Raw genomic sequence first — 16,002 nt, forward strand, 5'->3', positions numbered from 1 at the left:
CACTCATTCATTTGATATAAAGAAATCATCCTTCTTTTCAAAGTTTTTTTAAATAAGGTTAAGGTTCTACATAATTTCAAATCCCTATCTAATTTATTCCATCCATCACCGCTGCCACTGTAGCATCTCAGTTTGGTGTTGGTTCTGATTGTTGATTTCCTGTATATGCTCTCCCCCTCTGAGGTTGTAATGGCTTTGTCATTTGTCATTGGCAGCATGTTATTGTTGATTTTGAACACAATCTGTGCAGTTTTGAAGTCCACCAGTTCATTGAATTGAACTGCTTATGGTGTGGGCAGTTTGCAGATCTAGAGGCACCATGAAGTTTTAAGAGTAACATGCTCCCACTCAAACAGCATCTCTTTTAGGGAAGGCCTTGCTTATTTCAGGGTTAGGGGGGTTAGGGTGCTAAACCACACACTGCATGGATTCAGAGGAGAAGAGTCTGGATGCTAAACTGACCTGCCTGCAGTCCAGACCTTTCACTGATAGAAAACATATGATGCATCATTGGACGAGACATCTGGTAACTGATGTCCAGTATGTTGAGCAGCTAGAATCCTGCAGCATAGAAGAATGGGGCAACATTTCTCTCCCAAAATCAGCGGATTAGCAACTGGTCCCCTCACTTGTCTGACATTCACAGACAGTTGTTAAAACTGTCTGTGAATGTCTAATATTTTCTACGAACTAATATTAACTAATATTTTCCACGAAATGGCAAAATTGCTGAGTTTCAACATCTGATATTTTGTGTACGTTCTTAGTTGCCAGTCCAGTTTTGTTTGTTTTGCTCCAGGTTTGTGAAGCCGATTCAAAATGAAATGAATCCACAAAGCTCTTTGCTTGTCTGTGGAGATAATGCAACATCTTATGCTGGGCTGTACAGCCAACAACTGAGCATGTGCAACACCTTCTAGTTTTGGACATCATAAGCAGAGGTGGGTAGTAACGAGTTACATTTACTCCGTTACATTTACTTGAATACGTTTTGGGAAGTTTTGTACTTTTAGGAGTAGTTTTGAATCACTATACTTTTGACTTTTACTTGAGTAGATTTGTGAAGAAGAAACTGTTCCTCTTACTCCGCTACATTAGGCTACGTTGAGCTGTTACTTTTCTTTTATCCCTTTTATCCACGTACGCGTCAATCTCATGACATCACTGAGTGATTCTTTGGGAAAAATGTTTGTTTTTGCATGTTTTGTCACATTTACACAGACTCAAACACACACAGAGTTTCTATGAGTTCATGTTTGTTCTAGTTCTGCCTGGTTAAAAAAGAAAAGTACAAAGGCTTGAAATTTTGTGCTACTTGTGCTTAATTTATTTTTTTATTCTGTTATTATTTTATTTTATTATTTATTAAAGCACTTGAATTTACTTTGAGATTATTTTCATTTAAGCTATTTTTTATTAATTTTAATTTATTTTATTGCTTTAATTTGCATGAAGATGATTATTTTGTACTTTTGTCTGTTTGAATGGTCGTGTTAAAAAAATAAATCAGACGTTACTGAACAGTTACTCAGTACTTGAGTAGTTTTTTCACCAAGTACTTTTTTACTTTTACTCAAGTAATTATTTGGATGACTACTTTTTACTTATACTTGAGTCATATTATTCTGAAGTAACAGTACTTTTACTTGAGTACAATTTTTGGCTTTTGGCTCTACCCACCTCTGATCATAAGTCTATTGAACCACTGCTTGGACAACAATATGCAGCCAAACCATCACTGTCCAGATACAGAAACGTTTTTATGGTCTGGGAGTCACCCAGATACCAAATGTTCATGGTCAAACCTTAAAAGAGGGAATTTTAGTCTTGTTCTATAGCTGCAGCTATGACATTGACTCTAACACACTAGAGTTTACACTAACTAGAGGTTTACTAACACTAACTAGAGGTTTACTAACACCAACTACAGGTTTACCAACACTAACTAGAGATTTACTAAACACTAACTATAGGCTTTACTAATCAGAAAGGTTTTAAGTTTAGTTTTAAAGGTGGAGGTGGTGTCAGCCTCCTTAACCCAGATTGGAAGTTGGTTCCACAGTAACGGTTCCTGGTACCAGAACGCCCGCCCTCCAAATCTACATTTGGATACTCTAGGAACCATGAGTAAACCTGCACTCTGAGAACGGAGAGCTCTGTTACACTGAAAAAAAAAAAAAATCTAAGCGCATGTAAATATAACATATTTAAATCTGTGATATTAACAATTAAAAATTAAGTTTGTTGCTTTACATGAATACATCTAGTTTTGAACTTAATCTGCATTTGTTCAAAAAACAAGACATTGTGCATTTTTTCCTTAACAAGCAGTATTTCTGTGAATCCCAGGCAATCTTTTCATTTACCGGTACACACAAACAACAAGCAATGATCTTGTTGTATTTACCTTTCCTTTAACACATTTAATCTATTGGACAGATTGACCAACGTTTAAATGAAACATGCTTTATTTGTAGTAGAACACCACAGTCAAAAATATCTTGCTTGATCTACTTTAAAAAAAATTCAGGCAACTTTTTCGCATGAGATTTTTATGTCAATCAAGAAAGACTAGTCTTTGTATAAACTACTTCATTTTTAGTATGTAGAAAATTAATTTGCAAGTAAAGTCAACTTAATTTTGATAAATAAAGTAAACTTAATACAATTAAGTTGACTGTACTTGCAAAATGTATTATTCACATACAAAAAATTAAGTAGTTTATACAAAGACTAGTCTTTCTTGATCTACATAATAATCGCCTGCAAAAAGTTGCCTTAATTTTTTAAGTAGATCAAGCACAATATTTGTATCAGTGTAGGAACGTAAGAAAATATCAGGTCTGGCAAATATTGCAGAGCTAAGCCGTTTTGGGCTTTATACGCAAGTAATAAAATTTTAAATTGGATTCTGAATTTTACGGGGAGCCAATGGAGCGACGCTAACACTGGAGAGACGTGTTCTCTCCTGTTGATTCCTGTCAGCACTCGCTGCTGCATTTTGGATCAGCTGGAGCCTATTCAGCTAATTACTTGGACATCCTGCTAACAACACATTACAGTAATCTTGTCAAGATTACATATTCTTTTGTCATCCTCTATCAACGATGAATAATAAGCTGTTCCGGCTTTGCGAATGGCTTTTTTATATACTATTAGATAATCTTTCCATTCACGATAGAAGTCTACAGACGTACAAGAGTACCACTTCCTTTCCATTTTACGCACGTTTTGTTTCAACATGCGGATATCTGAATTATACCAGGGAGTTAAGCTCCTATTGGAAACCCTCCTTCTCAAAGGAGCAACTGCATCTAAAGCTGAGTGCAGCAAATCAGCAGTGTTACTAGCAAGGAAATCAACATCTGCAGAGGTAGAACCCAGGTCACTGGCCTCGACTACATCACTATTTTCCACTGTGGTAAAATGAGCAATGGCCTCCTTAAATTTAGCAATAGCTTCATCTGACAAACATCTGCTAAAATAATACCTCCTATTTTGTGCTTCAACATCGACAATATTAAATTGAACGTTATTAAATAGTGGGATAGGAGGGAGTTTACAGGCGACACTTGAACCCACACCTGAACTGTACACCTAAAATAAAATGAAAAGTTCATTAACAGAATCAAACCACCATAAAAGTCACAAAAAACATGAAGCGGTAAGTTTAAAAATACAACTAAATTGCTCATCTGCTTTAGGCTAGACAGCTGTCACAGTTCTTCCTCTCCAGTGTTGCACGCAGGTCTGTGCATACGAAGGACAGAGGTTTGATTAGAAGTTAGAAAATGTGATACACTCCGTTGGTTTTCTTTTAGGTTTTTTAAATTGTTTTATTGGCATTTTCTGATATTATACATGTCAGATATAGTGAACTGAACTGTTAAAGGGCCGCAGCATCATCCAGTAAAACTCTGGTCTTGCAGACATCCATCATATTATCAATGATAAAGACAAAGTATTTTAGCACTGATAAATAGCTTGTGACGTCAGTATCTGACGGGGGAGGCAGAAACAAACTGCTTGATCTCATTATCGTGCTGCAGTGTGAGTTTTTCTCCCATAAAGATACAAACCAGAAAGAGGAGCAGGTCTTCAAAATTCTGGGTGGAACTTCCTCTCGGCCAGAGTGGAATCCATCCCTGCGTCTACTCCAGAGTAAACACCCTCGTGTTTGTCTCTTGAGATCAGATAAACCCTGCTGGTGTGGTATTTGCTGACGTGTTCCACACGTAAAAGAGCCTCAACAGTCACTCCAGCCCCTAGAAGGTAATCCCCGACTTCCAAATGAAACATCTGCAAGTGTATTTCTCAATACAGAAGCAAGTCCTCTGGTTGATAGAATGTATGCATAATATTCTTCTGTTTATCTGCATGTCTCGTTCCGTTACACTTTTCATTATTATTATTATTATTATAATGCTTACATTGAAATGCATGTTTCTTGACGTTAATGTTAAAATACATTAGCACTATGACTTGGGGATCCTTAGTTAAACGCACCCTCCATCATTCTCTGCATGCTGTAAAGGAAATATTATTTTCGCAGGATATTTTGGGGTCTTCTGCTGCTTCTAACATGCACCTACGTCTGCATGTTCTCCAAAATGAGTGATCAGGGTTATTTGCTTTTGTTACTGCCACAAATCACTACCCCAGGTTTCTGTAGGGGCTGAGACGGTTCTCATCCTCCGAGACCACTACTTCTCTTTTTGTGTTTAAAATTCAGTAATCCTCTCTGTTTGTCTTTCTTTCTTTTAGTGATGGGGTTGATGAGTTTCTGATAGCCTGGTTCTTGCATTATGCTCGATCCTGCTGAGCATCAGCAGAGTTTTAGGATGTAATGAACTGCCTAATAAAAAACAAGGGATGATCTGATTATAACCACCTGTTTAGAACAATAATCAAACATCTGCCACCTCCGTGTTTTTCAGTATTATAATGCATAGTTAGAATTGTTCTGCAATAAACAGACACCACAGATGTATTTTAAACAAATGATCAATGGCTTTAAGTTGATTAACAGTCCACAAATCCACTTGAGTGGTAATTTGACGCTGCTTGTATGGACTATTTGGTCATGAAAGATGGTAGTTGGTGGAAAAGAGGAAAAAAAAGTGAAAAAATGAAATGAAACAAAACAGCTTGACAACAAAACAGTGGATCTGCTCCAGGCTATCTCAACATGAGAACATGGGGTCAGCAGAACTTCAGGGAAAGTCCATTTGTGGACTTAAGAACGGGGGGGAAAAAAATCATTGCATGGATACTTATTTAATTAAAAATAATCACCCACTGTTAGTGTCCCATTCTCCTACAATGATCTCTGTTGACACTTTACATATGCTGTTAGATATTAAATTAAAGTCAGCAGCTCCACCCCTCATGTACTTTACTTTTTTTTTGGGTTAATACCACGACTTAAAGAAATAGCATTACAATGTAACACTTAAGAATGAGGTTAAACAATAAAACTTAACATTGATGCCTGAGTCAGGTTAAAATGGTATTTCCATGTCTGGTTCCAGCTCCGAGCTTATTTACTTGGTGAGCTTATTGAATTCCCATTGTTAGAGAATGAACTAATCAGTCTTATCTGTTGATTTGTGTATCCTGATAAATAACTGTTACAGCTCTCTTGTCGTCCAGGCTCGTCCAGCGCGTGCACGTGCTCCCTCTGCAGCACGCGCCCTTCATGCAGAGCATGCATGACGTCACGTCAGCCTGCACGCGGCCCGGCGGCTCACGGGCAGATCTATGGCAAGCCATAAGGGCCAAAAACCAGGCTTGAATGAACACGCTGCCGAACAAAAGGGCGTAAAAACAGGGGCGCCTCCTAAAATGTTCCATAGGGGGGCCAGAGGGGGCCACTTCAATTCTTGGGGTGGACACCAAAACTAAAAGCCGTCATTACAGGATGTTATTATACTGTTGTAGTATACAGGCTCAGAAATGCTTTTTTTTTTTTTTAATTTTCTAACTTTTCTGTATATATATTAATGGTTAATACCATGTTGGTAAAAACCTAAGGCATGATATGATATGCATTTGTCCCAAATGATTTGGGATGAAACACATAACTGAAGACTTAATCTATGTGACCGGCAATTTTATTTTTTTTTAATTGAGGCAAGTGGGGTGGCCAGCAAATTTGTAGGGGGGGCCGTGGCCACCCCCTGCTGGTGGCACTGCGTAAAAAGCGCCGTTTTGAGCAAAAAAAAAATGTTCATGAATGTGCATAAAAAGTGGGAAATGCGCTTTTTACACAACTCGTTTAAAACGCCGTTTTTTTTACAGGTTTTTTTGTGCTCAAAACGGCGCTTTTTACGCCTTTTTGTTTGGCAGCGCGTTCATTCAAGCCCGGTTTTTGGCCCTTATGGCTTGCCATAGTGACCCCGGGCAGACCGGGTGGTCCACGGGCAAACCCCGGGTCTCAGACCCGGGTCCTCAGACCCGGGGGTCCATGGGCAGACCCGGGGCCTCAGACCCGGGGTCTGAGACCCGGGGGCCCACGGGCAGGCCCCGGGGCTTGAGGGAGGACGGGATGGGCAGCTCGTGCAGACTGTCCGAGAAGGTTTCTGGGCTCAGCTGCTTCATGACAGTCTGCATGGCGATGAGCAGCAGCGAGGCGGGGCTGCGTCCAGCCAGGTACCGGTACGTGTCGTCCCCCAGAACCTCGGTCCAGCTCTCGGGGTCCCGGTCCAGGGCCCCCCTCATCTTAAAGTGAACTTTGGGCATAAACATGAGCAGGTTGTCCAGACACCTCCTCCCCTCCCCGTCCACGGCCCCGGTGGAGTTCCCCAGCTTGTCCAGCAGCACGTCCAGCGGGGTGAGGCCGTAGCGGTCCGGGCTGAGCGGGGACGCCCCGGCCCCCAGCAGCAGCACCGCGGCCTCGGGCCGCAGCAGCTCGCAGGCCAGGTGCAGCGGGCTCCTGCCCTCGTGGAAGCAGCCCGGGGCCCGGGCCGCCCTGGCCGCGCCCCTGCTCTCCTGCAGGATGAGCTGCAGGATGTAGCGGCGGTCGTAGCGCACCGCCATGGCCTGGTGCGGCACGGAGGAGGAGGCCGGGCAGCAGCTGAACCGCTCCCCGGGCTCCGCCAGCGCCTCGCCCGGGAACCTGCTCAGCAGGAACTGCGCGTACGCCTGGTGGTCGTGCACGATGGCGTACAGCAGCGCCTCGGACGGGCTGTACGTCCTCTGGCTGGAGTCGTCCTCCGGGTAGAACGCCTCCATCGTCCGCATGTCCTCCAGCATCCACACCGGCTTCAGGTCCCGCACCGCCCGGTAGAACAGCAGCGAGAACGACTTCCAGTGGTGGCCCAAGCTCCGAGCCGCGGAGCCGGCGGTGAGAGAGGCCATGGAGCTACTTTTACCAGTCCTTCAGCTCGGCATGGCTCCTAAACCCTCGTCATTACAACCGCCGGGCTTTATAGGCAGAACTTACGCGGATAAAAGCCCAGCGAAGTCAGTCAAACAGAGCCGTCCCGCACCGGTGACAGCTGTGGCCATAGATGGCTGTCACATTCTGCTCTGCAGCGGCGAGCCACAGCGCATGCGCGGAACATAAACACGTCAAAGTCGCCGGAAACTATTTGAAAGAGAACTGAACTCATTTCAAAATGTTACATACGTATTACCCTGCTAATCACTATCTTCTTAAATTCAAAAGAGTTATTTGTGTTGACTGTTCGTTGTGTGAAATGTCCCATGAAACACTGGTACACCTGTTTTGGCAATGTCCCTACACTAACAAATTCTGGAAAGATGTATCCCGATTTATTATAGATAAAATTGACTCTGACTTCACTCTGTATTGGAAAAAATGTATTGTTTGGTTTCATCAGTAATGAAAGAAACAAATCTAAAGAATCTTTTGTAATCAATTTAATAATTATTCTCGCAAAGTTTCATATTCATAAATCCAAATTCAGTCATTCAAAACCCCTTTTTTTTATTTTTGAGAATGAAACCAAACAATACTTGAGTTCCATCTCTGACTCAAATAACAAAAAAGCTGTCAAAACTGTTAATTTATGCTCTCTATTTAATGTGTTTGTTTAAAAATCCCCCTGGCTCCTGTGTTGTTGTACTTTTATGTATTAATGACTGTTTTAGTCTGTCTGTTTGTTTTTTGTAATATGAGAACTATTCAATAAAGCTTGTAAAAAAAAAAGAGAACTGAACTCATCTTCCTACAAATATTCACATTGTAAAAAGATTCAAAAGAAATATCGATTCAAACTGTACTTTTTGTTCTGCAAATTCTGAAACGATGACACACTTTAAAAACCTCATTTGTACATTTCTGTCTATACATTTTATCTGTCCTTAGTCATCCAAAGTTTAGAAATTAGAAATCAATAAATGCAACATTAAGGGAACATGGGACATATTAAATAAAATTATCTCTAATAAATCTTCCAGCACAAGCTACCCCAGTCATTTTATTGACAATGGAAAAGTTATCAGGGACATGAATGAAGTGGCAGGAGGTTTTAATAAATTCTTTGTATCTGTGGGCCCCAAACTGGCCGGGGAAATAACACCGCCAGAAAAGGGCAGGGCTGAGCAATTCTATGGTGCTAGAAATTCTGCAACAATTTTCCTGAGAAAAGTTGAGGATAAAGAGATTATTGAACTTGTCAAAAAATTTAAAAACAAAAAATCTACAGACTGGAATGGGATTGACATGTCTATAGTAAAAAAAGTAATCTCAGTTATTGTAGTGCCTATGACATGCATCTGTAACCTATCTTTTCAATTGGGCTGCTTCCCAGATAAAATGAAAGTAGCGAAAGTAATTCCACTGTTCAAAGCTGGAGATAAAAAATTATACAAAAATTATAGACCAGTTTCTCTTTTATCCCAATTTTCAAAGATACTTGAAAAACTTTTTGTTGCCAGACTGGACAGCTTTGTTGAAAAACATAAATTATTAATTGATTGTCAATATGGTTTTAGGGAAAGTAGATCAACGTCGATGGCCTTGATGGAGCTTATAGAAGAGCTTTCAAGTGCAGTTGATGAGAAAAAGTTTGCAGTGGGGGTTTTCATAGATCTGAAGAAAGCATTTGATACAATAGACCATGATATTATTTTGGAAAAGATGGAAAGGTATGGAGTCAGAGGGGTGGGACTGGAATGGCTGAAGAGCTACATTAGAAATAGAAACCAGTATGTTCAGGTGGGTGATGCCATGTCTATGCCAGCAAACATCACATGTGGAGTGCCACAAGGGTCGATAGTTGGACCAAAATGATTTATTATGTACATAAATGACGTCTGTAAAGTGTCAAACATTTTGAAATTTGTAAATTTTGCAGATGATACAACTGTCTTCTGTTCAGATTATTGTTTACAGCGGTTAATGGAGAAGGTGACAGTTGAACTAGGCAAACTGAAAATGTGGTGTGATGTCAACAAATTATCTTTGAATTTAAACAAAACCAAATTTATGATTTTTGGAAACCGTAAAACACATTTAACAACTCAGGTAGGTTTAACAATAGAAAAAGTTGATTTAGAAAGAGTATATGAGAACACTTTCTTGGGGATAATAATAGACCATAAATTTAGTTGGAAACCACAGGTAAGTCAGGTAAGATTAAAAATTTCCAGAAGCATCGGAGTATTGAGCAAAGTCAGACATTTTTTTAACTTTAGATCTATGAATACCCTATACTGCACACTTATTCTACCTTATTTGACTTACTGTGTTGAAATCTGGGGTCATGCTTGCAAGACCACACTACAGACAGTTTGCACAATACAGAAAAGAGCAATACGAGTGGTGAATAATGTTGGTTTTTATGATCACACTAATTTATTATTCATCAAGTCAAAAGCACTCAAATTCATGGACCTGGTAGATCAGAAAACAGCTTTGTTTATGTTTAAAGCCAGAAAAAATCTACTTCCTCCCAACATACTAACCATGTTCAGAGAGAGAGAGGGGGGTTATGCCCTCAGAGACCAATTCAATTGGAAACAACCGATCTGGAATACAGCTTTGAAAAGTAGGTGCATTTCTGTTTGTGGCGTGAGGTTATGGAACGCATTGCCCGAAGAATTAAAATATAGCAAAAATGTGTTGAATTTTAAAAAAAGGTATAAAGACATGATGATGGATAAGTACAGACTTGTTCCCGGGTAATGGAATGATGGCATAAAGAAAGGAAACAAAAGGATGGGTATATTGAGTATCATTTTTATAATAATTTAAATAATCCTTTTTTTTTTTAACATATGTGTGTGCAGATACATGCATGTATGTAAGTGTATTGTAAGCAGGTGTAGTGTACATATGTATGTGGATATGTAATGTGCTCGTATATATGTATGTACATGTATGGATATATGTGTAGGTACGTATGTTAGTACGTAAGTAGTTAGGTATGCATGTTAATATGCATATGTTTTTTGTTGTCGTTAGCTATTATTCATTTGTTGTATTCATTTATATTTATATGTAAGAAGGGGGGGCATTCATAAGCCGAGGCTTCAGCCCTGCCCCTTTGGTCGTGACCTAAGTGTACATGCTTGGTGGTGACCAATAAATCTTTTCATTCATTCAAAAGTCACTTTTTGTACAGACTCATCCGGCACTTTAAAACCTCATATTGTACATTTCTGTTTATACATTTTATTGTATTGTTTATACATTTTATTTTATCTCTTATATATTTGTTTTTATATTTGTATTGTGTTGCACCAATCACCACAACAAATTCCTTGTGTGTGTTAACAAACTTGGCAATAAACCCTTTTCTGATTCTGATTCTGATTCTGATTCTGATTCTGACTTATTGTGGCTGTGCCCCATTGTTCAAACTATTCGGAGTGATATGTGTAATTTTGTGTCTGAAAGAATTGATATTGATTTTAATTTATTTTGGAAGGATGTGTTGTTTGGTGTTTTTGACCATGTAACAATTAGAAACAAAGCCAAAAGAAACATTTATTATTAATTTGTTGATTATCCTCTCAAAATTCCACATCCACAAATCCAAATTCTTACGCAAAAAATCCTCTTTTTTTACTTTTCATTGTGAATTAAAACAGTATCTGGACTCTATTAAGTTTTCTACGAATTCAAAAGCAATCAAAACCATAAATGTATGTAAATGTTTTGGCTTTCTGTTAGAATTTCATCCCCCCTGGCTGGTTATAATGTGTTGTGCTTTTTGTTTTGTTTTTTATTTGAGTTATACTCTTTATATGTTATAATTCAACGTGAGATTGCATAATGTGAAGTTTTTTTTATCATTGTACTGTTTGTCAATGTTAAATTAAAAAAAAAAAAAGAAGAGAACTGAACTGATCTGGAAGCACTGATTACTATTTAACTCTGTTTTAATTACAAAAAAAGTACAGTTAACATCGTGTAGAGTCAAGCTCGTTGGGGCGGGTACAGTAGGTTGTACCAATCAGAAGGTCAGCGGGTCGAGGCCAACACCCACACGCGTGCTGTGGCAGGAGATAAAGCAACCTGAAAATAACACACACACCCACGAAAGTTGATTCTTCCTTTATGTACTATTTGGTGTATCAAAAAATTATATGACAAGCCCAGACAAAGTATATTTAATCAACCTTCTCTTAATTAGTGCTAAATATCATATTCACTGTACTAAATTTGCCAGCCAACGTCTAAATATAATTGTTCTCAAAGCTATATTAATATAATATTCAGACAGTCTTAAACAGACCATAAACCCCAAAGCGGTTAAAACGAGAAGCTTATGTGAAAAATATAATATTTCCTGATTTTTTAAAATTTATTTTTCCTCCTTAAACCTCAAGCCTTCTATTTTATTTTGATATATAATTTACTGTCCTTAATTTGTAACTGCATTTTATAATAATAATAATAATAATAATAATAATCAATTTTATTTGTATAGGAATTTTCTAGGTACTCAAAGACGCTTTACATTAGAAAAAATCATAAAAGCAGTACACTCAAAGACACTTTACAATAGTATAAAAATCATAAAAGCAGTACACATAGGACAATTACATGACACAGGACAGTACATGAGGACACTACATGACACGGCACATTAATCACACATTAAAAGCAGTTCTGTAAAGGTGAGTTATCCTGAAGTTTTGTACCTTTTCTGTATATATCTGTCAATTATAATTAAAAAAAAACAAAAAAAAAAACAAGGAGAACTGAACTCATCTGGCAGCACTGATTACTCTTTAACTCTGTTTTAATTTTAAGTACGGTTAACATCGCTGGGGCGGGTACAGTAGGTCGTACCAATCAGAAGGTCAGCGGTTCGAGGCCAACACCCACACGCGTGCTGTGTCACAAGATAAAGCAACCTGAAAATAACACACATACCCATGTGTATCTACTTCAAGAAAAGGATAGATAGGATATGACAAGATCTGCAAGGCAATTCCCATTCCTGTACTTCGCTTAATACAGAATAGCATGCAATATTCTTTTGTCTCTCCTTTGTTGCCATCCTTAAAGGTGGGGGATATAAATCTGTTAGATAAAAAATGTGACAACAAAACAATCAGCTTGGTTTTTAAGCTGAAAAATATTCATGATTCTCCACAGAAGTTTGAAAAATGTTTCGACAGTTTGGTAATATTATATTGTATTTTGCATATCCAAATATGTATGTTTCACTCCAGGTGGAAATAACTTACTATGATATATAATGTAACATGTTATGTGTAAGACACCAATAAACTGCAGCATCTGGAGCCCTCTTGTGGCCGAATAGTGACAGACACTATCTCCTTTAGCTGTAGTTAATTAGTTATGCATTTGTGCTTTATTATTTACATGTTTACAGATCCAGATATTTATACCAGCACAACCAGTACTCGAGTAGAGGGGGGATGAGGGGGGATGAGGGGGGGATGGCATCCCCCCTGAAATAAAAACGGTCCAAATCATCCCCCCCTGAAATAAAAACGGTCCAAATCATCCCCCCTGTAAAACTGCCATCCCCCCTTTCCATCCCTTATGTCATTTCATCAATGAATGTGGTTTTACTGCTATTTCAACATTTAGAGTCATCACCAGAAAAATAACACTAGAAAAATGACTTATTTGACAATTTTCACCTGTTTCAAGTAAATTTTCACTTGAAATAAGTAGGAAAATCTGCCAGTGGGACAAGATTTATCTACAAGCAAAAAAATCTTGTTCCACTGGCAGATTTTTCTACTTATTTCTGTGCTTGGAAAATTGCCGGTTCCAGTACCAGATCCCGACCAATAACGCTACACAATCATTACAAACTGCTAACACATGCGTTTTTAAATCGTCTTAAAGACGGGCGTTCTCAAATAATAAATGATTTTAAAACAGTCGTACTACTTCGTCATTCAGCTTGATAAAACACAAAAATGTCAGTATTTTAGACGTAATCCTGACTGTTATCCTTACTTTTCTGTGAGAACTTACATCCTCTGTCATAACATTACTGACGTCCTCAAATGTTTTTGTGAGCTTTACACATTATAAATATATCTGATTTCACAATTTGAAGTCTATTGTATTGCTTGGGAACTTCACCTGTCAATCTTTTGTCAAAATGATGAGCAAACGTCATAAAGACGAGCCACCCACTAGACTACTTGTATATTTATCCATGTTTACTAGCAAACATCACATCAGGATCAAGAAATGGAGTGCTGTATGCATGTAGTGGAGAAACATGGACCCATCATTCCTTTAACAGACATAGGATGGGAAAAAATGTATTACCGTAAGTTCGTGTTTTTATGTGAGGATCTTCAAACTAGAGACAGTCTTGTAGCTGAGGAGGCAGTGCCAAGATTCAGCTTGGAAAGCCAGGAACCTGCTGCTATACCCAGTGGTGGACAGTAACGGAGTAAATTTACTTGAGTACTGTACTTAAGTACATATCCAGAGGATTTGTACTTTACTTGAGTATTAGATTTCTTTGGTACTTATTACTCTTACTTGAATACATTTCCAAGACAAATATTTTTACTTTTACTCGAGTAAATTTCTAGGAAGGCTGAAAAGTACTCGTTACTTTCAGATCTGCTCTTTTTTCTTCTTCCCTAAAATCCTATTGGACACAAGCTGTTTTTGTCAAAGGAGGAGACCTCTCACAGTGCACGCTCTCCACTGGGATGTACGTAAAGCGGAAATACGTCAAGCCTCCTTAAAACGATACCGCCAAAGTAGCCTGCGTTTGTCAAGACAGAGCCGCATTTGAGTTATTGAAAGCAGAGATGTCGTTTTTTGTTTTTTTTTTGCTTTGAGGGGGATCCAGACTTAGTTGGATGGTGCAGGTTCATTTGGTTTCAGTTCATGATTGTTCATAAACTCTGCATCATCTGCATTTACATAAGCATTTACTTTTGGATACTTAAGTACCTTTAAAAGCAAGTACTTTTCTACTCTTACTCGAGTAATATTTTGACTGAGCTACTTTTACTTGTAACGGAGTAAATTTTGACCAGTAGTATTTGTACTCTTACTCAAGTACTGGGGTCGAGGAACTCTGTCCACCTCTGGCTATACCAGCCAACACTGGCCATCACAGGGACTGCTACAGTCACTTTACTAACATAACAAAGATAAAACGAGCCCAGAAGAGAAGAGAAAGGCAGAATTAGAGCTGCAGTGTATTTTATAGAGCAGGGGCGATATTAACACAAACCAGGTGGAAGAGGTCAAACCTGATAAGGTGGTGGTATGCACAGATTCAATTGCTGTATTGGAAAGTATACAATCAACAACAACTTGCAGAGAAGATTTACTGATAGATATTTATCATAGTTTATTAAGAATACACAGGTGTGGCATAGACGTACAGTTCTGTTGGGTACCAGCACATGAGGGAGTAACAGGGAATGAGGGTGCTGATAAATTAGCAAAAATGGCTCTGCAAAAGGAAATAACAATACCAGTTCCACTAGGAAAAGGAGAAGGTAACGCAGTAATAGAGAAGAAAGGAATGGAAATATGGCAGAAAAGGTGGGAGGAAGATCAGAAAGGACAGGGATATCACAAAATACAACAGTCTATCACAACAAAGAATTATACAGAAAGAAACAGAAGGGAGGAAATAGTCATAACATGACTCAGACTGGACCACACAGGATTAAATGGCACTTTGTATGTTATGGGAAAAAGGGACAGTGATAAGTGTGAGAACTGTGGAGTAAAAGAAAACAGTGAACATATTCTAATGTATTGTAACAGATATGTTATAGAAAGAGAAAGGCTACAGGAAAAAGTCAGAGAGGCAGGACGTGAGTGGAATTTGAGGGGAATCCTGGGAACAGAGGGAGAAAGAGGGGGTTGAAATCACCAGAAAGGCACTGATTAATTTCTTAAAAGACACTAGGCTGATAAATAGAATTTAAAACAGGCTAAATCAGGGGTCGGCAACCCAAAATGTTGAAAGAGCCATATTGGACCAAAAATACAAAATACAAATAAGTCTGGAGCCGCAAAAAATGAAAAGTCTTAGAATGAAGGCAAATGGCAAAAGGGGAAATGTTGAGAAAAAAGTTGAAATGTCGAGAAAAAAGTCAAAATGTCAAGAAAAAAGTCAGAATTTCGAGAAAAAAGTTGAAATGTCAAGATTAATGTTGAAGTACAATCTCAAGAAAAAAGAGATGAAAAAGGAAAGGAAAAAGGAAGAAAAAAAGAAGAAAAAAGACAGAAAAAACAAGAAAAAAAAGAAAAAAAAATTACAAAAATTGAAAAAAAAGAAAATAAAGTGGAAAAAAAAGAAGAAAAAAGGGAAAAAAGGTCAAACATTTTTGAAAAAGCTCCAGGAGCCACTGGGGCGGTGATAAAGAGCCGCATGCGGCTCTAGAGCCGCGGGTTGCTGATCCCTGAACTAAATGAAATGATGATTACTCACTCTTGTACAGTCGGTGGTGGTATGCACCTTAAAAGTTGTTTGCGACCCGCCAATAAAACAGAGAAGAAGAAGAGTAATTACCGCCGACCAGCAGGGGGCGGTAGTGAGCGGTAGTGAGCGG

General features: G+C 38.6%; 1 protein-coding gene across 1 annotated transcript; it reads right to left on the reverse strand.

Annotated features, from left to right (window-relative positions):
• Positions 1–5,261: 5,261 nt before the first annotated feature.
• Positions 5,262–7,537, reverse strand: zgc:112001 (uncharacterized protein LOC550384 homolog). Its single transcript, XM_061746789.1, has one exon. The coding sequence runs from the start codon at positions 7,357–7,359 to the stop codon at positions 6,451–6,453; it is 909 nt and encodes a 302-aa protein (XP_061602773.1). The 5' UTR covers positions 7,360–7,537; the 3' UTR covers positions 5,262–6,450.
• Between the last annotated feature and the right edge of the window lie 8,465 nt (positions 7,538–16,002).

The sequence above is a fragment of the Cololabis saira genome, chromosome 18 (genome assembly GCF_033807715.1).
Source record: "Cololabis saira isolate AMF1-May2022 chromosome 18, fColSai1.1, whole genome shotgun sequence".
Classification (NCBI taxonomy): domain Eukaryota; kingdom Metazoa; phylum Chordata; class Actinopteri; order Beloniformes; family Belonidae; genus Cololabis; species Cololabis saira.